The sequence below is a fragment of the Petaurus breviceps genome, unplaced genomic scaffold (assembly GCF_028583685.1).
Source record: "Petaurus breviceps papuanus isolate PSGF00001 unplaced genomic scaffold, PetGlider_PUasm1.0 77, whole genome shotgun sequence".
Lineage (NCBI taxonomy): Eukaryota > Metazoa > Chordata > Mammalia > Diprotodontia > Petauridae > Petaurus > Petaurus breviceps.
In genome coordinates, this window is record NW_027186492.1 from 11299493 (window position 1) to 11323678 (window position 24186).

At 36.8% G+C, this 24186-nt stretch overlaps 1 protein-coding gene across 5 annotated transcripts in view; it reads right to left on the minus strand.

Moving 5' to 3' along the window:
• AKAP6 (A-kinase anchoring protein 6) overlaps window positions 1–24186 on the minus strand; it is a 620041-nt gene that overhangs the window by 147775 nt on the left and 448080 nt on the right. For all 5 annotated transcript variants that reach the window (XM_069105978.1, XM_069105977.1, XM_069105976.1 and 2 more), the window contains one exon: window positions 15206–15326. In XM_069105978.1, coding sequence (XP_068962079.1) covers window positions 15206–15326 — 121 coding nt within the window. The remainder of the gene's footprint in view (window positions 1–15205; window positions 15327–24186) is intronic.

Here is a 24186-nt window from a genome sequence, read left to right on the forward strand (position 1 = left end):
TGTGAATCCCTCAATGTACATTATAAAAAAAAAATTTCTCCAATGGGAATAGAGGGCTTTTAAGCCTAAACAGTCTTACATAAACTGTTCAAAAAATTGTCTTCACAGCCACCTTCTCTTTCTTCTTTTAAACAAAATTTATGAATCTTAGATCACTTTTATTTTCTAATACACTCCTCCTTCTTTCTCTCCAAGGAAATAATCCTTTTAACAAAGAATAAGAGAGGGGGAGAAAAGTTCATCAAAATTGACCAACACATCATATGTCTGACATTATATCTAGCATTCCATATCCCTAGGACTCCAATTTGGAGAGCTGCCTTCTAAAGCATTCCAGCACCTAGCTCCCTTCTGGTTAATGAGATAAATATGTAAGTAAGTGAAGAAATCAGGCAATCAATCAGTAATAGATAGAAAAACATTTGGGTAAAAAACTGCCACCTTGAGATTAAAGGTATATACAATGGCTATTTTAATAACTTTGAAACTGCTAAAATAAAACTACCAACTACTCCCACCATAAAAAAAATCTGGAAGTAGTAATGGAGAGCCTAGTATTTTCATTCCTCTTATTTTTTAAATAAAAAAAGATGACTGGTTAATGTTATTCATAATGTCATAATGATTTTAACAAGCATATCCTAATTTTAATGGGGTTCTAATCTAACATACAATTAAATTTTACAATTAATCTGCTCGGGAAATGTAAGGAATTATCATTAACTTCCTATGTGTAATACTTCCATTTTTATTTCCCCAGTTTCAATAAATATGGATTTGTTTCAATCTGAATGCTCAGGATACAGATGTAAAAAGACATACCCAAATTCCAGCATAAGGGCAATTTAAATTCTTCGACATGGATTTGGCATCCTAGGTACCATCTGTGCAAAAGAGGTTGCAAGTAAGCTAATGGGCTTCTTGGATTTTCAGCTTAGCTACTATGACCTGTACTAAAATCAGGCTTAATCTTATTGGAGAATTAGGGGGAGGGAGGCCAAGGCAAGAATCTTGGAGTTCAACCAGCAATATTTCAGCTACATCTGAAATTGGTTAGATCAATCTAGTACAGGATAAAATGGGCCACATTTATTTCAAGGAGCTGGAAATCATGAATTGATAAAATATAAGAAAAATCAGATTTATCTGCTTTCTGTGATCAGTTCATAACTATCATATCATTTTGATACAAAATTGCTATAAAATTACAAAAATGAAGATTCAACTGTGCCTCATTTTTCTTCCTTGACTCCATATCTATATGTGTGTATATGTATATATGTATGTATGTATATATATATATATGTATACACACTCACATATACATACATTATGCTCCTTTTACCATTCTTTTTAAACCAAGGGCTGTTTGAAAAAAAACATTCATCTATATTTTTTTTTAACGCGTACTTAATTTCTTCATTTTCCCCTTTAATGTTCTTTTCCAAAGCATCTTTTCTATTTAAATAAGTCAGCCCTTCTCAGACCAAATGCATGCTGGGTAATATCTAGGTTAGGTTTTCTTTCCACAGTGTGGAAACATCTGAATTTGGCATCTTGCTAGCAAGAATAATTAGTTAAATAGGAAGAATCCAGAAGACATGCTTCTTCTCCCAGGTACCAGAGTGGCTTCTTTATGATCTGTCCCTGCTCTGCCTTGTTATATATATATCCTTCCCCAACTTACACAAATTTTCAAAATTGGTAATTATGGCTCTTGCCCTCCTTTATATTTTTCCTTGGCACTATCTTTTCATTCTTCTATTCTCCCATTTTTCATTCCATATGAAGCCTAGTTTTCATATTTAAAAAAACACAACACTATTTTCATTCCCCTTCAATGCAGATGCCTTACTTTTTCTGTCTTCTAGTCATTTTTCTGTCAAAAGTTTCTTATACAAAATTTGTTCTACTCTTTTCCACTATATCCTTCACCCCATTCCTTTCCATTTCAAATTTTAGCCAAAGAAAGGTACCTATTGGTGAGGAAATGTCCTAAAGATGTCCATTTGATTCATTTAGAGATCAATTTACAGGTCAGATTCCTTTTCTTCAGGCTCACACAGAAGTAGCAATCCAGCAAGAAACTTGGGACTCCCAAGTTGCCCAAAGTGTTCATCCTTATTCTCTGTTGCATAAAACAAATGGGTCTCTAGCCTTTCTGACCCAATGAAAATAATTATAGATTAAGGGCCATCTTTGTGGTGAATGGGCATCATTGGAATTTCTAGATCTGGACAACTAGGTGGAAACTCTTGGGAGGAGAGAGGTTTTCACTGTAAGATGATGATTGTTGTTTGGTCATGTCCGACACTTCATGACCCAATTTGGGGTTTTCCTGGCAAAGATACTGGAGTGGTTTGCTGATACTTTTCCAGTTTATTTTATAGACGAGGAAATTAAGGCAAACAAGGTTAAGGGACTTGCCCAGGCTTACATAGTTAAGTGTGTAAATTAAGCCTCTGAGGCCAAATTTGAACTCAGGAAGATGAGTCTTCCTGACAACAGGCCCAGCACTCTATCCACTATGCCTCCTAGCTGCCCCTTGGGGAAGCCCTAAGCATGGGCCATAAAATTACTTAGTAAAATATAATACATATAATTCTCCCCAGGTTGCTACCCCAAAGAGTACTTAAAGAGCTGAAGAATATGAGAACAGTGAGCCTCATCCAGGCTCAAGACCACATGTGGTCCTCAAGTGCAGCCCTTTAACTGAATCCAAACTTCACAGAACAAACCTCTTTAATAAAAGGATTTGTTCTGTAAAACTTGCACTTAAAAGGCTACACTGAAAGACCTAGAGGGCCTGGAGGTTCAGTGGTCTTCACCCCTGGTAATGGGTAATAGAATTGAATCAAATGCCCATTTTCCAGATAAAGAATGTAGAGTTTAAGCTATTTGTCTAAGGTCACGTGGTTAGGATCATATTGAGATATTGGGACCAAAAGTAATGCTCCCTAATACCTCTTGGTATGATATTCTTGAGGGTCATGTAATCGAGATTCCTCATTTTAGCAGTGAAAAAAAAACCCCTGGAATGGTTACTCAGCTTGGTAATAGCCTGACAATACTCTCTATTGTTCAGTGGGTAGCTGTGGCGTTAACACCCCCAAAATTAGGACATTCTGATTAAGGAATCCCTCAGATTCTGTTCTCACATGGTCTTCGAGAATTGTTTGGACAGTAGCTACATTTAAAAAGAAGCACTGTCTCCTGTGTACCTTATTTGGTGAAGAAAAGTTTGTGCTAAAATCTGGCTTTCTAGGCACAGGATGATGGGGACATGTCATGGGCATCCATGAGAAAAGCAGCACCAGCAAAAAAAAAGCTAGGCAAGAATTATGCTGGCCAAAGTTATTTCAAGTCAATTGATCTTTAAAAATTTAAGGGATGGGTGGGGGAGTTTTGAGCTTCCCTGAACCCAAGAATAATACCACCTCTGATCTGCAGAGAAATGAAAAATTGGAGTTTTTCCTTTGCAAGTGAGTTTTAAATATTTCTCCATTAATAGTTAATGTGCATGCAGACCTGCAGAGTGACAGCTCCCTGTGATTATGAATTCTGGCTTTGTAACTCTAGTCCAAATAGGAGCTGAACTTTGAAAATCATAGCAGTTACTTTTGACAAATTAAATTGTCCCAGGGAAGAAAGGGGTATATGAGTGTTTATGTTTGTTGAGGTGGGTATAGGAGGGAAGTGTATGGAACAAGCTTGGAAGTGTTTCTAAGGTGGGGAGAGGGGTTAAAAGTGAAAGAAGAAAGCTATGTTTGTGCTTTTATGAGTTGACAATACTGTCAACATTTATTAGAAAATAGCAACAATAAGCAGATCCATATTCAGAACTGGGGCAATTTTGATAAGAGGGTGAAGGAAAGAGGGTTGCAATACCGATTTTTGCCCCAATAAAAAGAAGATACCTCACTTAAGAGGGAGAAAATTTCTAATATGAGTGAGATTGTTTCTAGGGCTTTTTAGCAAAAAAAAAATAATGGAAACTATTTGTTTAAATATTAATGAATCCAAAAATACTATTAATAAGAAAATGTTATATGAAATCTTACTTTATTTTTCTGTTTAGAACATCAACTTTTGTATTATTGTTTTAGTGGAAACTTTCTCCTTAACCTGACATTTAGAAACATGTCATTGTGATGCACAGGAGAGATTACTGGACCTGAATGTATAGAGGTCTGAGTTCAAATTCAGCCTTCAGATGGTTGCTATCTTTGTGACTCTGGTCTAGTCACTTAACCTCTTTCTGAGAGAGTTTTCTCATTTGTAAAATGGTAATAATAAGTAACACCTACCTCTCATAAGGTTGTTGTAAAGATTAAATTAGATAGCATTTGTCAAACACTGTGCAAACAAAAATGTTATATAATGCTTGGTGGTTGTTATAATATTCAACTTCTTACCATTCAGTGTTTTGGGTGATCTGATGAATGAAACAGAAAATATCAGCAAGGAGACCAGCTGAAATGACTGGGCTTATTTTCTTCCTGATCAATATAAGAGGGAAAATGACATTTGATTTTGGAGCAGCTACCAGTAAAGAGAATATACAATGAACGGGGGCAGAGTGGTAATATTTAATGAGCAAAGGTCTACGGCTCAACTGTATGATTTTTTTTTTTGGTCTCCCTTAATGACTAATCCAGCATTTCTCCAGTTTTTAATGGAGACCTATGCTGGTTTTAGCAGAGAAATTAGGCACTGACTGCTACGCCAAGTGATAGAGAAGAAAGCAACAGATGGACCATGCAGAATCCATCAACAAACATTTATAAAGTACCTACTATGTGCAGGCACTATGCTAAGCATTGTAAAAGTAATAATTCACATTTTTATTGCACACAGAGGCAGGCAGCTACTATAAAAGTACAGAATCCCACATTTGGAGACGAGGCTCCAATCCTTTGTTGTTGTTCAGTCATTTCAGTCTTATCCTACTTTTCATGACCCCATTTGGGGTTTTCTTGGCAAAGATACTGGGATGGTTTGCCATCTCCTTCTCTAGCTCACTTTACAGTTGAGGAAACTGAGGCATGGAGGGTAAAGTGACTTGCCCAGGTTCATCAGCTAGGAAATACCTGAGGCCAGATCTGATCTCTGGAAGATATGTCTCCATGACTCCAAGCCTGGTGCACTATCCACTAGGCCACTTACCTGCCTCATCCAATCCTTACTGAGCCATTTTGTAACTGTATAGTTTTGGAATAATCATCTTACCTGTGTGAACCTTGGTTTTCTTATGAATGAAATTGAACGACATACATGCTAAGGTTACATCCAGCTCAAAGGTTCTTTGATTCCAATTAAGTGTGAAGAGCCTCTATGGGCGGGGGGTTGTTTTGTTTTTCTCTTTGTATCTTTAAGACTTAACACAGAGTCTGGTTCATAATAGGAATAAAATAAATGCTTTCTGACTTAAATTCAGTTTTAAATAGCACACTTTAAGGTTTACAAAGTACTGTTCTCTCAAGGAACCTGTGAAGTAGTAATTTAAGAATTATCTCCATCTTATAGGTGAGAAGATGGGTCTTATCAGGGTTAAATGACTTGTCCAAGGTCTCACAGATAATGCATGGTAGAGTCCAGATTTGAATCCAGGCATTCTGATTCATAATTTGAAACTCTTTCTATTACCTTGTAATGGAAAATTGCTGAGGGGATGAGAGGAGGGAATCAGTTAAAGATACTTTTGGAGTAGGGGAATTTGGCTGGTCAGTGGCTATGTACTACAATGGCAGAAGCTCACATCTGGAACTTTATCACTACTCGGTAGATGTTCCTAGTTAAAAAATTCATTCTACTCCTTAAATTCTTGATGAAGGGGTATGATTCTATTTTATTATGAAAAGCATTATGCTATAGTAGCAACAGCATTGGAATGGCAATCAGAAAAGTTGGTTTTGAGTCCCTATTCTGTCACTCACTCCTTGAGGCTAAGTTTCCTCATGGAAACATGGAAATTGAAATTCTTGCCTTATCCCATTCATAAGGTTATTCTGAAGATCAAACGAGATTAAGGCACGCTCCAAACACATCGTAGACTATAAAGGTCTATTAAAAAATGCAAGGCATCGTCATTCATTCATGTAGCAGATATTTCTTTAGTGCTTCCAAATGTGCTAAATATGTTCCAAGGCCACAATGTGCAAGAAACTTTGTGAGATGCCAAATTATACCAAGATATGGTCCCTGCTTTCCCAGAATGCCACATATGAGAATGGTTGTCCACCAGGTCTTCCACCAAGTAAAACTTTGTTTTGAGAATTGCAAATTCAGAGAAAGAAGGGAAAAATTAAATATTACTAATTACATATATTGCTAGATAGAGTTTAGGGAAAGAACTGATGTTTGTAGCCTAGGTAAAGATTCAATTAATTTTGGCAGATGCTTGTGAAACTCCTACTACACATAAAGTTTCTGTCTCATAATACAATTTTATGTATTGCTATATGTAATCAAAAGATGGATATATCTACATGTTTATCTGCATATATAGATATGATAAACACACACACTGATATTGACAGAAACTGTGATTTCAAGAATATAATAGGTGAGAAATGACCCATGAATACCTTCTTTGCAATTTTAGTCTTATAGATTTGCCTGGGGCCTCGGCAGATTAAGTAATGCACCCATGGGTCACAGAGCCAGTAGATGTTAGTTACAAGACTTAAATCCTCATCCTTTTGATTCAACGGTCAGTTCTACAGAAACTAAGCCATGTTGCATTGATATATACACCTATGTGCATCTGTGCATATAAATTTGATGTACAGTGATAAATTCGAATGGCAGTATGGTGTAGTGCAAGGGTAGGGAACCAGTGGCCTTCAGGTCACATGTGACCTTCTAGGTCCTTCAGTATGACCTTTTGAGTGAATCCAAATTTTACAGGGAAAAAAATGGACCTAGAAGGCCAAAAATTTTGATTCTGTCAAAAGGCAACACTTAAGGACCTAGAAGGCTACATGTGACCTTAAGGCCACAATTTCCTCACTCCTGATATAGTGGATAGAGAGCTGGTCTCAGAGACAAGAAGACCTGGGTTCTAGTCCTGCCTCTGACATATATTCAAACTATATAAATTGAGGTAAGTCACTCTAAAATAGTGCTGTAAACTCAAATGGAAATGGGGGCCACTAATCCATACTTTTAAAACACAATTCTACATTTGAGGTTTTGGGATTTTTGTCTATTTTGTTAAGTATTTCCCAATTACATTTTAATCTTGTTTCCTAGTATTGTGCCTGTGAATCAAGCACTTGATACCTTTACTCGGGTGTAATGTCAAGCAAAGGCAACTTCCCAAGGTTCAAAATACCAGCATAGGTGCTCTCCATTTTATTCAGTGACAAATTAAGAACAGATAGAATCAAAATTTAACATCATTCAAAATACAGTATTTACCAAGTGTGATTCAATAATCTCTAAGTACTACCCCCAAGTGTGATTTAATCAAGTACTACCCCACCCCTGGACATTACATTCATTTAATAAATCACAAAGTCCCTCTTCTAAATATTACTCCACCCCTAGGCTATAACTTCATTTAGTCCATCACAAAGCCCCTCTTCTCAAATGGAGTTTAGTTTCCAATTATAAGTAAATTAAATTCATTTATTCAATCACAGAGCACAAAAAGGTCAAAAGTTCCCCACCCTTGGATCACAATTGAATCTACCCCAGAGTTACAACAAGCTTAAGCACAGCATTTAATACCCAAATGGAGGTCTTTTCTTCATCTTGACAAGAGGCAAGTTCTCAGCAATCTTTGTTCCTGGGGAGACAAACCTTAGCAAGGCCACAAGATACACTGCAAGTCTCTTCATTAATTCATTTTCTGTCTGCAGAACAGTCCTAGGACCCCTGAAAACATTAGCAAAACCCTCTTCCAAGATTTCTGTGAACATACAACAACAAAATCCTTCTTCGGGGCTGCTGAACCAACAGCAAGGTGCCAAGACTTCTGCAACAATAGCACTGTTCTTTACCAGTGGACAGTATTCACTCTCTGTCTGAAGAACAGTCTCAGTAGCTCTGAACCAACAGCAAGGTTCCCAAACCTCTGCAACAACAGGACTGTCTTTCACTAGTAGACAAATCTGGCAAAACAACATCAAAACAGACAGACAAAGTAGCAGCATAACAGCCATGTCTCCTCAGTCTTTGGCAGCTCTGGGTGGCAGCTCTCAAAAGTCCTGGGCAATTCAAACTGGCCCTCAGCAATCCTCTCAGTCTCTCTCTGCCTCCAAAAGGGTGCTGCCTCCAAAAAGTTCTTCTGCTTCTCTCTTTTCTCGTTTCTGTGTAAATTTACGTCACCAGCTCCTTCCAGTTCAGCCCTCTCTTTTCATGTCAACAAGTCCATCCCACAAGTGGGATTAACAGGCTCTGGGTTTTAACACAATCAAACTAAACACCAAGCCAATACAGGGGGATCTTTAAATTCCATTGCTATTACATTGGGATAGCCTAATAATGTTTTAATTTTCAGAGAAGACACCACCTGCATTGGTAGAAGTAGTTTCCTCACCTGTGTTTCCTGTCTCAATAAAATCACATCTAGTCCCCATCCTTATCCATATGTATAATTTATGCTATATGTGACTACATTAAAGTAACACTGTATGTTATAAACTTGTGTGTGTCGTAGTTACATATTGACAAAGATCCCTTTTTAATCACAGAATGGAATAAGTACAAAGAAAATATCTAGACCATTTCTGTATCTATAGTACTTTAGCATATACAAGGTAGTTTTCACACAATGACCCTGTGAGGTAGGTTAAATGACTCAAGAGTCATAGAAGGTGGTAGTTGACAAGGTTTCCTGCTTCTAAGTTCCTTACTTTTCCTACCTTTAAGCTCTGTTGTCTCTCAAAACAAAGTGCTTCTAAATAATTGAAGAGGGAAAGAAAACCTACAGTGGGGTGTCATTTCAAGATGAAAATGGCATTCAGTGAATAGTTCAGTAAGATGGGTACATAAGATACAAGAAATCCACATGAAGAAAGGCTGGAAAGGTAGCTTTTTAATTTCTGGATGAAAAAATTTAAGAAAAATATGTAATTAGATTACCCATCCCTACCCCAAACTCCAGTAACTTTCTTTCATAAATCTTAGGATTGGCTAATCATGAAGACTTGGGGGGTCTAAGTCTTGAAGAGCACCAACCACTTATAAGCTTCATACCAAAGAATCTTACTGATTTTCAGGGTTGAGTAGATAATTCTAAAGGTCTCAGGAGCAAAAGGACCCTAAGGGAATGAGTGCAGATCAGGAAAACTTGGGGTGGGGGGAGACACACAGAAATCCCTTAGGTGTCTCAAGATGTCACTTTTCTGATTAGGCTCAAGGTCAGCCCCTGAGGTTGAGATGTTTCTTAGAAAGACAGGTTCATTTCAAGTTCCTCCCCAGAATTCAGATATACTTGAAATGAGATATGGTAAATGAAGCTGATCAAAGCTAGGGGACCTCACCCCCCACAAGTACTTAAACTGCAGTACCTACTCAGTGACAAAAGAGAAAAAAAAAGTTTGACATAGTTGGGAGGAGACATGGTTTGTGGTTCCAGTTCTCCTCCTGATCAACTTGAGTATGTCACAATCTCTTTGGACTTCAATTTCCTAATCACACAATCAACTAGCATTTTTGAAGTGATTACCACATGCTAGGAAATTTGCTAAGTGTGGGGAACTCAAAGGAAAAGTGAAAATAGTCCCTAACTTTAAGGAATTCACATTCTAAGTGCTAGAATAATATAAACATATATTGACAACATAAGACAAATACAGAATTCTAGGTTTCTGATTTCTTTGGATCAGGAACAAGCTTTGAGATAAGCATGGTTTAGACCCTAAGGTCACAAAAGAGTTGAGGTCAGAAGTTATAGTGTCAAAGGATTCATTAGATTGTAAGCTACTTGAGGGCAGGGACAGTCTTTTGCCTCTTTTGTATCACCAGTACTTATCATGGTGTTTAACATATAGTAGGCATATAATGTTTACTGATTATTGATCAAAAGGGACCCTATGTCATAGTGGCAACACATGCACCATCTTGCTTGGCATTCCTCACCAGCCTCTACTTTTCAATGGGGTCATTGTTTTTAAATTTAAAAAAAAAATTGGAGGAGGGGGCAAGGCAAGACAATTGGGGTTAAGTGACTTGTCCAAGGTCACATAGCTAGTAAATGTGTCACATGTCTGAGGCCTGATTTGAACTCAGGTCCTCCTGACTCCAGCGTCAGTGTTCTATTTACTGCACCACCTAGCTGCCCCAATGGGGTTATTGTTAATAATAAAAATGCTTGACAAATCATATGAAACTTTTAAGCAAACAACTTTTAATCCTAAAAACAATCTTAGAAGTAAATACTAGAAACAACCTTGTGCCTACTTTCTAGTCGAGAATACTGAGGTTCAGAAAGTTTCAGTAACGTGCCCTGGTTACACAGCTACTAAGTGGAAGAAGAGAGAATTAACCCAGACCTGGCTGGGCTCTTTCCACTGGACCATACTGCCTCTCAAGAAGAAAATGGTGCATGTTTGTTGCCATGACTCATGTAAAAATAGAAGAAAAAAAGGATTTGCTAAACATCATCATTGGCTTCAGAGCTGGACAGGCCTTTAGTGAGAGCAAAGGGGTAATGGTATGCCAGGCCAGGGCTCAAATTCTGCTTCTAACAGTCACTAGCTGTGTTTAAACATGGGCGAGTCATTTAATCTTTCATCCTCAGTTTTCTCATTTCTAAAAAAGGGGTAATGGATATGAATGGGCAGTTTTCAAAAAGAAGAGATGTAGTCAACCAATACTATAGGAAAAACACTCCCAATCACTAATAATTAGAAAGATGCAAACGAACACATTCTGAGAACCTACCTCCCATTCTTAAGGTTGACAAAGAGGATAAAAAATGAAAGGTTGTGGGAGGACAGGACACTAGTATATTTTTGGTGGAACTACAAATTGTTTCAACCATTGTGGAAAGCAATTTAGAAGTATATCCCCTAGGGGCAGCCAGGTGGCTCAGTGAGTAAGAGCACCAGCTCCAGTGTTGGGATGACCTGGATCAAATCTGGGCTCAGATACTCAGCACCACACCCAGAAATAACTGGCCGTGTAACCTTGAGCAAGTTACTTAACCCCTATTGCTTAAAAAAAAAAAAGAAGTATATCCCCACCAAACATTACTAAACTTTTAACTCTTTTCCTCAGTGATACCACTATTGAGGATAAAAGAGCTCAAAGAGAGAGGGAAAAGACCCCTCTGTTAAAAATATGTATAGTAGCACTTAATATAACAAAGAACTAGAAACACAGTAGGTACTGATCTATTGGGAAATAGCTGAACAAATTATGGTTTATGAATGTAATAGAATATTATTGTGCCACAAGAAATGCTGAAAGGAAAATAATCAGAGAAACATGGGAAGATTTGTATAAACTAATAAAGACTGATGTCACCATAACTGGGAGAAAATGCATATGAGTACAAGACACCAGTTGTGTGTAATCCAAGCCCTAAAGATCTTTAGTATGGGACTCTCTCCTCATTGGTGGAATGAATACCCACCATCTGTGTCAGAGGCAGAGTAAAGCTGACTAGAAAGAAGAGGTCTCTTCAGTCTTTCTCTAATCTCTTTAGAAATTGCTGGTCTGAGGCAGCTAGATGGCACAGTGAATAGAGCACCTGCCCTGGAGTCAAGTGAATTCAAATCCGGCCTGAGACACTTAACAGTTACTAGCCATGTGACCTTGGGCAAGTCACTTCATCTCAATTGCCCTGCCTTCCCTCATCCAAAAAGCAAGAGAGAGAGAGAGAGAGAGAGAGAGAGAGAGAGAGAGTGCTAGTCTCCAATTTTGCGAGAAAAGAGGCATGAATTTTCAACCTCTCTTCAGGAACATGAGGGGAGAAAGAGTATGAGAAGAAGCCAGTATAAAAGGAATTGATAATCTTTATCATGTTGCTCCCCAGCTTGCTACACTGGAGATTTAGGGGAATTTTCCTTTTGGGTGAGATCTGTGTTCCCTTGGTTGTGTTGAGTTACCTCACTTCCCATCAGAGAGCTTCACTCTGTATTGTCTGATATATATGCTTCTATGTATAACTTCCTCTGATTTTTGTTTTGCTATCAACTTGGATAATTGGGTTTTTTTGCAATTTGTTATGTGTGTTCATTGTGAAACTGGATTTTGGTGAGAAGGAATTCAAGTCTTGGATATAAAGTTTTAGAGTCCTCCTTTTCCCATTAAGAAATATTGATCTGGAGATTAGGTTGAACCTTAAAGTCACATCCTCTAGACTAACAATATTTAAGGATGCAGATGGACATTATCATAACCTGGTATTCCCTTTCTTTGAGGACAGCAGAACAGTTCCGGTCTCCACCTCCTGCTTCTCTTCCTTGAAGGAACCAAAATCTCCCTTTGAAAAGGATGGGCAAAGCAGAGACTAGAAACAACTATTCTGGTCTCCCTTTGAGCCAAACGAAGACAGTCTCGTTACATATGAAACTTAAGAACTCTGATCAACTCTGACTAATTATGACGTGAGAAGATTGATGATAAAGCCGGCTTCCCAGTTCTTAAGAAAGAGGTACTGAACTAGATTACAGAATGAGACATACATTTTCAGACCCAGCCAATGTATGAATTTATTTTCTTTGACTATATATATATATTTGTTATGGGGGAAGGTTTTGAGGGGAGAGTAATGGATATAGTGATAATAATCCAAGAAAGAAAGCATAAAAGAAGAAAGGAAGGAGAGAAAGGAAGGAAAGAAGGAAGAAGAAAGGAGTGTAAATGTTTTGAAAACATACAAAAGAGAATAGGAAGATCAGAATGGAACAGATAATCAGGGAAGTTATTTGTACTAAATTTTATTTGTGTTAAATTTAATTTTTAAAAACCTGGTGCTACATAATCAAGATTTGAGATTTCACACAATCCTCTGTTTTCCTTTGCATATGGAAATGTCCATATTTACTGATGTCTTAAAATTCATAATAAAAATATTTTAATAGGGATAATATTATCCCTAGTACTTATCTCACAGGTTTGCTGCAAGGATCAAGTAAAGAGCTTTGTAAAACTTAGCATGCTATAAAAAGTCAGTTTTGATCATCCAATTTCATTCTGTCATTTTACAAATAAAGAAATTAAGGCTCCAAGAACCTAAATTGATTAGTACAAGGTCACACAGGTAGAAAATCACAACAGAGATTCAGACCTAAATTCTCTAATTCCAAATCTATTTATCTCTATACATTGCAATACATGATATCTCTAGGCAAAGAGACAAAGGCAGAAAAAGAAGCTTGTAAATAGTACCGTGACCCATGAGAACTCTCAGTGCTGAAGTCACTAAGCAAGAGAGTGGAAGAGAGTAGAAAGTGTGATCTGGGAACAGCCCTTTCTTTTTAAGATTTGATGCTGATTGCAACATAGATTATCTGGATGTCATTTTTTTTTTGTTTTTACAAGGAAAACACAACTTTTCTGAGTATGGTGGACTGTGTGTATGTGGTAGGAAATAGGGCAAGATAACTAATGTGAGTGGCATCTAGGGTTCAATGGCCTGTCAAGTTGTGGCTAAGGCCATATGGCTAAATGGTCCTTTGTAATTTTTAATTTTCCCCCTTAAATGGGGGTTGATTTTTAATGTTTATATCCTTATAACTTATAAAAGATGTAGGAATTAGAAAGAGAAAAATAATATGATCCTACTAGAGATTTAAACTGACAATTTTTTTTCCATATGTGATTCCTGGATTTGACCTAGAATGTACCAAGTGACCTGGGTTTCATTATTTTAGGATGATATTGCCAATATCATGGCATTATATTAGAAGACGAATTTGATAGCTTTGCTCTTGATGTTGACAAATATCTAAAAAAGACTAATGGTCATTAAAATCCATTTATTGGAGACAAAATTCTCTGGAGGTGTAAGTTTCTCCATTCATTGAGCCCTAGAGGCACTTTCCACATTCTCTTATGAAAATGATTCCCAAGAGACTCTAATTAAAGTCAACTAAACCTACAAAAATTAGGTTTCTTCTGTTTTTGGAGTGGAGGTTGGGAGAGTTCAGGTATTACATTTGCGAAAAAGTATCTTAAAACAGTATTATGGAATAAGAAAGAAAACAACTTTTATTTGACCTTGAATACACTAGTTATTCTCTAAGAATTTTTTTTTAAGTCTAGAGGGTAGTTGTTTCTTGTCATTATACTGTTGCTGATTCTGTGGTTAGTTATTAATTTTATTTTTTATGATTCACAATCTGCTCTTTGAAATATGCCATATGCTCAAAGCAATTCAAGGATGACAACTGTCAGAATTACTCCAATAAAAATTGCCTAAATGAGGAAGATTTACTGCAGCCTGATATTTCTATGGAAAGTCCCTCTTCCCTCCCCCTACAGTTTTTCAGTTACTGGGAAGCCTACAACATGTTCTTCAATCAAAATCACATGGCTATTTTGTGAAAACTTCTAAAACTCCTTGTTAAGTAGAAAGATTGATAAAATGTACGAGGCTAAGTGTAGAGCAGCAAAGAGAGAAAATTCTATACATGCATACATGTGTGTGTGTGTATACAGACACACACACATAGTGTTTATTAGACTGATGACCAGTAATCAATATGTGATTTGAAAATCAGTTTCCTTAAATCACAAGCACAATGTATTGACTCGACATGATATCATCTGCTTCATGTATCACTAATAAAAATTAAATGGGAAGGGTCCTGCATCCTGGAAACACCAAAACAAACCCTGGGTGAATTTCTTTCTTTCCTGAAAAGATCTAAGGGGTAGATAATATCCATTGGAGTGCTCCAATCAAAACACATTTGTTAAATGCTACCATACCATTTATTCTTCATTTTGTTTGGGCCTATTTATTAATGCAGTTTCATTTATTGCTATTCATCTTGAAGATAAATCTTTGTCTTTCTATAGAATTATGCCAAATAGAATGTGATAAAGAGAACTTTCTTGCAATTATGATGTCGGTGCAGCCTGTCAGCACACAGGGGATGGAAATGAGGTTGGGGACAGGGAAGGCAATTCTAATAGACACCATGATACATACAATGAACGTAGCAATATCCTAAGAGAGAAAGACTTGTCAGGCTAATCAGATCTTCTATAGCAAAGTAAAGGCAGAAATGGTAGCTCTAACCTTGTAAAGATGCTGTTGCTGCTCCTCTGACATCATCAGGTCATGGCTGTCCATCACTATAGATTCCATGTCAATCAGCCAATCCCAGAGCTCCTGATATTCTGAATCAAAGTCCAAAAGTCTGTAGATAAGGAAGAAAATGTATTATGCATAAATACAGTGTAGTTGTTAAAATCTTGTATTAGAATAATGTATTCTTGAAACTCATGATGTTCCTAGGTGATATTTGTAAAGGGGGAGAGGCGAGGGAAGCATTCTGTGTGTGGTTACACAGAGTGGACAAAAGAGAAAATGAAGTCACTGACAAAGGAGTTAGATTTTGAAAATAGAACGTTATTCATACTATTCATGCCTGCAATCCAGCGGTGGCTTTTTTCTTGCAAAGCGATTACTTGGGATCTCAGAGCACTTGAAAAGAACCATTTCCAGTAGAAAACAAACTGGAAAATGCCCCCAGCATATCTATACTTGTCATATTGAAAAATGGAAATTGAGTGGCTTATAGGAATTCTGGTGCCCATGGCAAGAGCAACACTCCAAACTATCAGTTACTATTAGATGTATCATATGTATTAAACCCTTACCGACTTAGGACTGTGAATATTCTATTTAACTAACTTCTCTATGATAATTACAATACATCATCATATCCAAATTATTACTTTCACTGGAAAAAAAACGACTCAATCCATTTACCTGTCCTTCTGCTGTCTATCTGCCTATCTCTGCAAATATATATCCTACATTTATTTTCATGGATGAGTAGCTAGCATTTCAGCTTAACACTTTAAGATAGGCTTGAGTGAATATGGTAAGCCAGTGAGAACTAAGGCCAGATACAGTATTAGACAGGTGTTCCCTACAGACATGTAAGAAACAAAGGTAAGGACAGGAAGTCAAAACAATGAATCCTTGAATAGCCAGCAATCATTAAAATTCAAAAGAGGATCACTACAGTTTTCAACAAAATAAATCATTAGAATAAGGAGCTTAAAAGGATTAATGTGATTCTCTATTGAAAGCCTGGTGAATAAGTAAAGCAGAGATTCTTCTAAAACACTGTGATCCAAGAAAGAAAGCACTAGCTGAAAAACTGCAAATTCGTCAAAAAAAAAATCACCTCTTAAAAGGAATCCTTGAATCTTGTCAAACTGTAACTGAGAAAAAACTCATCAATAACAATGAAGCAGAAACCATAGTTATAAATGTGGATCTATCAAGTGACTATCTTATTACTGCATTCTCCCTATCTCCCCATACCCATTAAATGATTGCTTGCCTAGAGAATTGACTTTCACCATTTAAAAAGCATCACCTTACTAGATCTGACAAAAATATTATAAGGCGTGTCTGCTGATGGGAGAAACTGGACCAAAATGGGGCAATAAAAATATCAATTGTATATTAAATTTCATGATGCTATAGACTCTAGTTGGGGGTGGGGGGATGCCATTAGTACAAGTGATTTAACCAACAACCTTTGTTTGCAATAGGGTGGAATCGACGATAGTATCGCATTCTAAAAGGCTAGAAACAAGCCAACTGCAATAATGTGGATAAGTGGTGATGATCTTGGGTCCATTATTAAGTCTGGATAGATGAATGATATTTCAGTTGCTCACAATGGGAGAAGCATGTGATTGCTTAGAAGAGTCCTCTGTCCTTACAACTTTCAAGACTGGGATATTCAGCTATGGATATTACAGATTTTATAAGTGGTTTCATGGAAGATATAATGTTTTCTATGTAAGTATGATGTCAAAGAGGAGAAAGAAGAGAGGCAGATAGATAGAGATGGAAAGACAGATACAGAAACATAGGTAGACAGAGACAGACTAGAAGAAACAATTTATATATTTCTCTTTAAATATGTGGGTCCAAAAATTCCCTTATGAAGTTATTTTGCACAGTTTCTATAAATGGTGTGATGACCAGAAGATCATCTGGTGAGGCTGGTGACAGCTGGAAAATTAATAGATAAAAGGTCCCCCCTCCCTCCAATGTATCATGCCTTAATTTGCTCCTTTCAGTTTTCTACTCCTTGTATCTTGTAAAGATGTGTCTAGTGAGCTCTGCCTAGGAAAGTTATTTTTTGATATGTTTAGACATGAAGAGAGTAGAGTTCTTCTGCCATAATCAAGCCCTCCAATTACACCATAAAGGAGCTAGCAAATTTTAGTAACTTTCTGAAAGAACAAAATTTTCCTCTTTTGGCAACAAAATGATCTTCTAACTCATGTTATATGAAGATCTCAACCCTTCTCCCTTGACCATCATCCAAGAGTGTGCAAATGCATCAACAACAGATGGTTAGAAGGCAGCTCTCAAAGGATCTGGGAGCAGGAACATCAGCTAGGCATGAGATGCATTGAAGCAGTCTTCTCACTGGAACATCAGAAGTCAGTGTACTTCTTACACACCTGACGGTGCAACCTGAATCAGCAATGATTCTTACGTGAAATGCCTGAACTTCGTCTACAAAGTAGTTCTCTGAACTGAAAGGAAGCTATATTCTTTGGTTCACCATGCTAGAATTATGTTGTATACCTTGCTTCTTATCTTGTAGATGGGGGAAGAAGCCTACACAAAGCTAATATAAGATATGTGAAATGGAATTTCTGATGAAGACAAACTTCAAATAAGTTAATGAAAAATATAAGACACACAGTCCTTTTCCCATATCCAAACCATTTTCTCACTGATTTTGAATATACTTTCGTTATACTTCTCTTTGCTCTTTTAGTCAACTTTACTATCCTTCCTGTTAGTGTCCTTATCCCTAAATTAAGAGGTGAAAAAGGTATTGACCTTTAGTTAGTAGATCATAAGTTTTGAGATGAAAGTGATCTTAAGCAAGGAGTTTCATAGCAGACATGTATGTCAAAGAGGAGAAAGGAGAGAGTAAGGAAGGTAAGAAACAAAAGGGAGAAAAGAAGGGAGAGAGCAGAGAGAGAGAGAAAGGAGGGAGGGAGGGAGAGACAGAAAGGAAGAAAGGGGAGAGACACAAAGAAGAGAGTTAAGTGCTATTGTTATCCCCATTTTATAGTTGAGGCAAACAGAGGCTAAGCGTCTGTTGCTTAGGGTCCCACAGCTGGTATGTGTGTGAGATTGGTTTTAAAGTTCTTCCTTATCCCAGGTTCAGCATTCTATCCACCATAAGCTGCCTCACAGAAAAATTTCTTCCTCCTAAAAATAAAATGCAGTTTCCTTTGCAAAAGAGATTTGATCAGTAAATCAAAAAACATTTATTCATTGTTTACTATGCTACATATACAGGCAGAAGAAAGCCAGTTTCTGCCCTCAAAGTGCTTGAATCATAATATGGGAAGGCGACATATAAAGGGAAGATAAAAAGTGGGGGTGTGGTGGGAGGGAGAGAAGGCATCTCTAGAGGAGCATGGCAGAGAAGGAAGTTCTGAGAGTCAAAAGCAGAGCACCAAGAGGAATAAAGAAGTGAATCTGGGTCTAAATAATGACTTCATCTGTGTGGAGTCAGTGTCAGAGTTCACTCAAACATGCAAGTTCTCATAGAACTATGAAAGCAGTCACATAATTTATGCTGTATGCAAGAGGGAGTCACTGACACTTCTTGAGCAAGAGAGTTCCATGAACAAATCTATGCTTTAAGAACAGCATTTTGGCAGGTGTGGAGGATGAATTGGAACTGGGAGAGACTGGATTCATGGTGACAAATTAGGAGGCTATTGAATGAGTCCATTTAATAGCTAATTAGAGACTGAAGTAGCATGGTGACCATGTGAGGGAAGAGAAAGTGAAAAACAGGAAAAGTGTAGAAATAAAAGGAACAAAATTTGTCAAATGATTTCGATGCAGGGAAAGGAATGAAGGAGAATAGAGTTGAGTATCTCTCCAAAGCTGCCACCCTGGATTACTGAAAGGGAGCCATTATCCTCAGTAGAAAAGGGAAGTTAAGAAAGGGAGCAAGTTTAGTGGGAGAAGAAAAGTTCTATTTTGGATATTTTTATTTGAATTAATTAATCTAGTTGGGGATATCCAGTAGACAATTGTTGATGTAGAAAGATATGAGAGCTAGATATGTAGGTTTTGGAATAATCTGTACAGATATTATAATTGAAATCATAGGGGCTTATGATATCACTGGGTATACAGAGGAACAAAAAAAGGTCCAGGAAAGAACCCTGAAATGTACTCGTGTATAGTTGTCATGGATGATGATTCAGTAAAGGAGGAGTGGTCAGAGAAGTAGAAGCAGAATGAGGAGAGAGCAGTGCTACAAAAACGAAGGGAAGAGAAAGTATTGAGATCTATATCATATTCATACTGATCTATGGTATCATATTCTGTAGAGGTCAAAAAGGATGAGGACTGAGAACAGGCCATTATAGTAATTAAGAAATCACTCAAAGCCTTGGATTATACTTACAGCTAAGAGGTAGTGTTGAAATAGAGATTGAAAGGGGTTAGAAGTAAATAGAAGAGGCTAGGAGAAAGAGAAGTGGAGGCAGTGAGCATAAATGACTCAAAAGAACAAAGACAAAGCAAACAGAATTTTAGGAGAATGGCAATATTTTCTCAGTATCTCCTCCAGCATTCTATTCTCCTTTTCCAAGGTTAATGTGTGTGTTTGTGTGTGGACACACACAAATGCATATATTATATCTATATACATAAACATGCTTATTTATGCAAACACATACACATGTATGCATTGACGAGTCTGAAAATAAATTAAAACTCACATGCAAAAAAGGCCATTTTTAATTGAGGCTGTTACAAATTGCAATTCTTTGACCCTGAATAAATGCTTTATTTTATTTATTGATTACCTAGTTGACCTGATTTTTATACAGGATTGACAGCACACATATCTGTGTGTATATCTATATATTTATATGAATGCATATTCACGTATGCATATATGCATGTGTACATATTCCATACTTTTGCCCATTCATTAAATATCCATAGACTTGCCTAGTCTAATTTATTGCTAGTCTGGATGCTAGGGTATGATATGGTTGCCATACAAAGTTCAAGCCATAAGCCCTACTCCATAGGTTCATGCCGTTTTCGATATTTAGAATGAGCACCGTTAACTCAATATTGCAACTTGAACTTTGCTTAAATGATAAAGTTTTAGCAATGCGAAGTCAATGAGAGACTTATTTGAATATATAAAGTTTCAGTTTGGTTTACTAAGGAATTCTGATTGAAACTGACAACGAAATGAACAAATCAGCAAAATAGGGCAATTACTGATCAAAGAAGAAGAGCACTTGGATTAAAAAAAAAAAAAACCTAGCATTTTCTGATCCACGGTTGAAGATTCTTTTTGCATTTAGAATCCACCTTTGGTATGCTTAGCATATCATTTTATTCACATCCCCACATCCAGAAAAACAAGAGAAGCTCTTGAGATATCAGTTCTTACATGCAGGTATTTTTTTAAATTATCCAATTTTCATAGTTTCTTCAGCATATTTATTCCTTCCAAAAATATTCATTAGGTGTATATGATCCACATTTATTTGTTCTAAGATGTGTATCTCCATTCTTCTAAGAGGGAAACTAAAGGAAACAGAGTTAAATCTTGCTAAAAGAAAAAAAGTAAAAACAAAGGAAGAAGATTCTAATAATGGTCCTTATTCTTTCACCATCCTTTCCTTTTCTCTTTGGCCTTCTAAGAATAAAAGGGATACAGAGCAGCAGCATCTAGCCCTATAATATCATTAAAGAGTCAAATTTCACTTCACAGACATGGAATATGATATGCGAAGTTGCATGGAGAATCCCTTTCCACTCTAAACATATTAAAGATGGACACTAATTTATTATTTTAAATGAAAATTCATGAGCAACTTTCTCATGAGAAAACCAGCCTGTCTCTGCCATTAATAAATAAAAGGAAAGGGAGTGGTTTCCACCAGCCATTTTCTGTCTTTTAGTATTATTACTTTTTTGACTGAGTTCATGTAGTAATTAAAAGCCCTACAACCATGTTATTATCTCAGAAGAACAAAATGAAGCTTAACAAATTTGCTTGTTGCTGGGTCACCATCTGCTGGATGGTCTTTTTACAATAACACGTTATTGGAAGACAGAAAGTAAAATTTCTGACCTACAAAATTAAGGATAAAATAATAAAATATCACTGTAGAGCTCTGGACATATTTAGAGCCTTCTGTTTGGTTGTCAGAGATGTCAAATTCATGTCTAAACTCTTCAGAATATATGCTGATCCAAGTTTCTTCTTTTGCAGTAGAAATTTGGAAGATTGTGTATCAGGCTGAATACATTTATTGGAATATAAATGGCTAGGAAACCACTCAGGAGATAATCCTATGGAGATCAAGACTGAGGAAAAGTTCCTTTATATGTGTTTTGTAAATGTTTTCATGATTTTTGCAGGACAAAGAACAGGGAAAAAGGTGTGTGTCCATTAATTAGGGAATGACTGAACAAAATGTAGCATATGAATGCATTAGAATATTGTAGTACCCTAGGAAATTATGAATATAAGGACTTTAGAGAAACTTCAGAAGACTAGTATGAGCTGACACAGACCAAATTAAGTAGAATGAGGACAACAGTTTATAATGTTTTCCTTTTTTTTTTTTAGTTAAAGGAAAACACTGAACTCTGATCAATACCATCACTAGTCTTGACTTCAGAGGGCTGACAGTAAAGCATACTCTCTTCCACTCAGAGGAGAGGTGGAGGATTATGGGTGCAGAATGAAGCATCCATTGTCAGACAAGGCCAAAGTGTTGTTTTATTTTGCTTAATTATGCTTTTCCATAACAAGGAAGCATGGGGAGGGTTATCACTGGGAAATGACATGAACATTTTTAAAATCAATAAAACTTTTTTTAAAAGAAAATAATTGAGCAGCACTACAATAGAAATGTTCATTTGCATAACTATAGATGCTAAAGCAAGAGACAAAGCTGGAAAACCCTTAACTGTGTCTAAGGTGCCCATTCACCATCCTTTTAGCACTGTCTTTCCTTCTCACCATCCCCCAATTCCTAAATAGATTTTGCCTTCATCCTAGTCTCTGGTAATTTATATATTCTTATTACATTAGTTATACCCTGAGATCTGACCTTACCCATCCATCCCTCATCCAAACCTATTAGAAAACTTAAAGCACAATGTTTTCCTGACCAACAATTCTTACCCTCCCTCCCAATGAGGCACCATGGTATGCCTGGCAATCAGAAGGGCCTGAGTTCAATTCCTTTCTCTAACACATACCATTTGTCATCATGGACAAATCACTCAACTTTTCATTGTCTCAGGTAATCCTCTGAGATGGGTTATTAATTTTTTCTGTCATAGAACTCCTTTGACAGCCTTATGAAGTCTATGGACTTCTCAGAACAATGCTTTAAAAATATATATATATATATAATTGAAGGAAATATAAATTTCAGTTAGGGATTAATAAAACTAAAGATGTATTTTTCCCCATCTGAATTCATGGGCCCTCAGAAACCTACCGACACCCAGATTAAGAACCCCTTCTCTAAGACTATGCATTTTGCCAATCAGAATTTCTGGAAGTAATTTTCCACACCAGTCACAGGTCTGGAACTCTGTTTCTCCACTATTTTTTTTTCTTTACAGTAGTAGTGGCTTTTAAACAAGGGTCAGTGACATAAGAACCAAAGGAATGAGTCTTTAAGGGTGGAATTTAAGGAAATACTACAAGGTCAGGTCTTTTGGGGGTGGGGAATCTTAGCAAAGTATTTCAAACCACAGCACATCAATAATCACCTCAATGGTGTAAGGCAAATTTCCACCCTGAGTAACTCGCCTCTATCCAAGTATACAAACTTTGCCAGAAACATATGAGAAAAACATAAGACTGTCATAACAGCTAAATAATAATTTGGCAAGGCCTGGAGTCTTATAAAATGCTTGCCAATGTTGCATTATTGCAGCATGAAATTATAGGATAACAGAATTCAAAGTTTTACAGGAATTGTATGCTTCATTGGGTTGGGTGAGTGTTGGGAATAGACAAAAAGTAAGAAGTATCACAAAATCACTTTGATTAGAGGTAAAATAGCAAAAGGAAATGGGACTTTTATTGATCCAGATTTTGGTTCATTTTCCCACTCAGTCTACATTTGGTCTTCCTCTGGAATGCACGTCAGTTTTTTTCCCTATATGTTGCTGCCTTTATTTGGTCTTGATGGTACATAATCAAGAGCTATGCTAGATAAAATACCTAATGAAGACCTGCTTAATCACTTGTGAGGATTGATAGGAAAAGTCATTTTCTATTTTAGCCAGAAATTGCTTCAGGTATTTTGTATAATAGTAGCAAAACTACCAGAAATGTATATTAACTGAATACACACTAGACAACAAGTTGGCATCCAAAAAGATTATGTAATGCTGTACTAAATAAAGCATGTTGAAACTGAACAGGGATGAATGTAAAGTCTCATAGTGACATTCAAAACATCAATGCCACAAGAACACAATACCCATGGCATATTATTAACAGCTAGTGCCATTATCAACAGCAGCCAGGAAAGCTGATGTGTTCTTACACTGTGTTAAGGAGGGATAGCCTTCACCATTCAGAAGGAGTGAAACAAGGCAATGTGCTTGCTTCCATGCTTTTTAGCATGATGGTTTCAGTCATGTTGTCAAATACTTTTAATAAGGATGAACATGGCATCAAGGTCAACTACCACACTGATGGGAAATTCTTCAACTTGAAAAGGCTACAAGTCAAGACCAAAGGCAGTGTTGGTGCGTGATTTTCTGTTTGCAGATGATTGTGCACTCAATACAGCCTCTGAAACTGAGATACAACAAAGTAAGGATCAATTCCCTGCTACTTGTGCTAATTTTGACCTAATAATTAACACCAAGAAAACACAGGTGCTCCATCAGTTACCACCACATCATCCATATGTGGAAGCATCGGTTACAGCAAATGGACAACTTTTGAATGCTGTGGCTAAGTTCATTTACCTTGG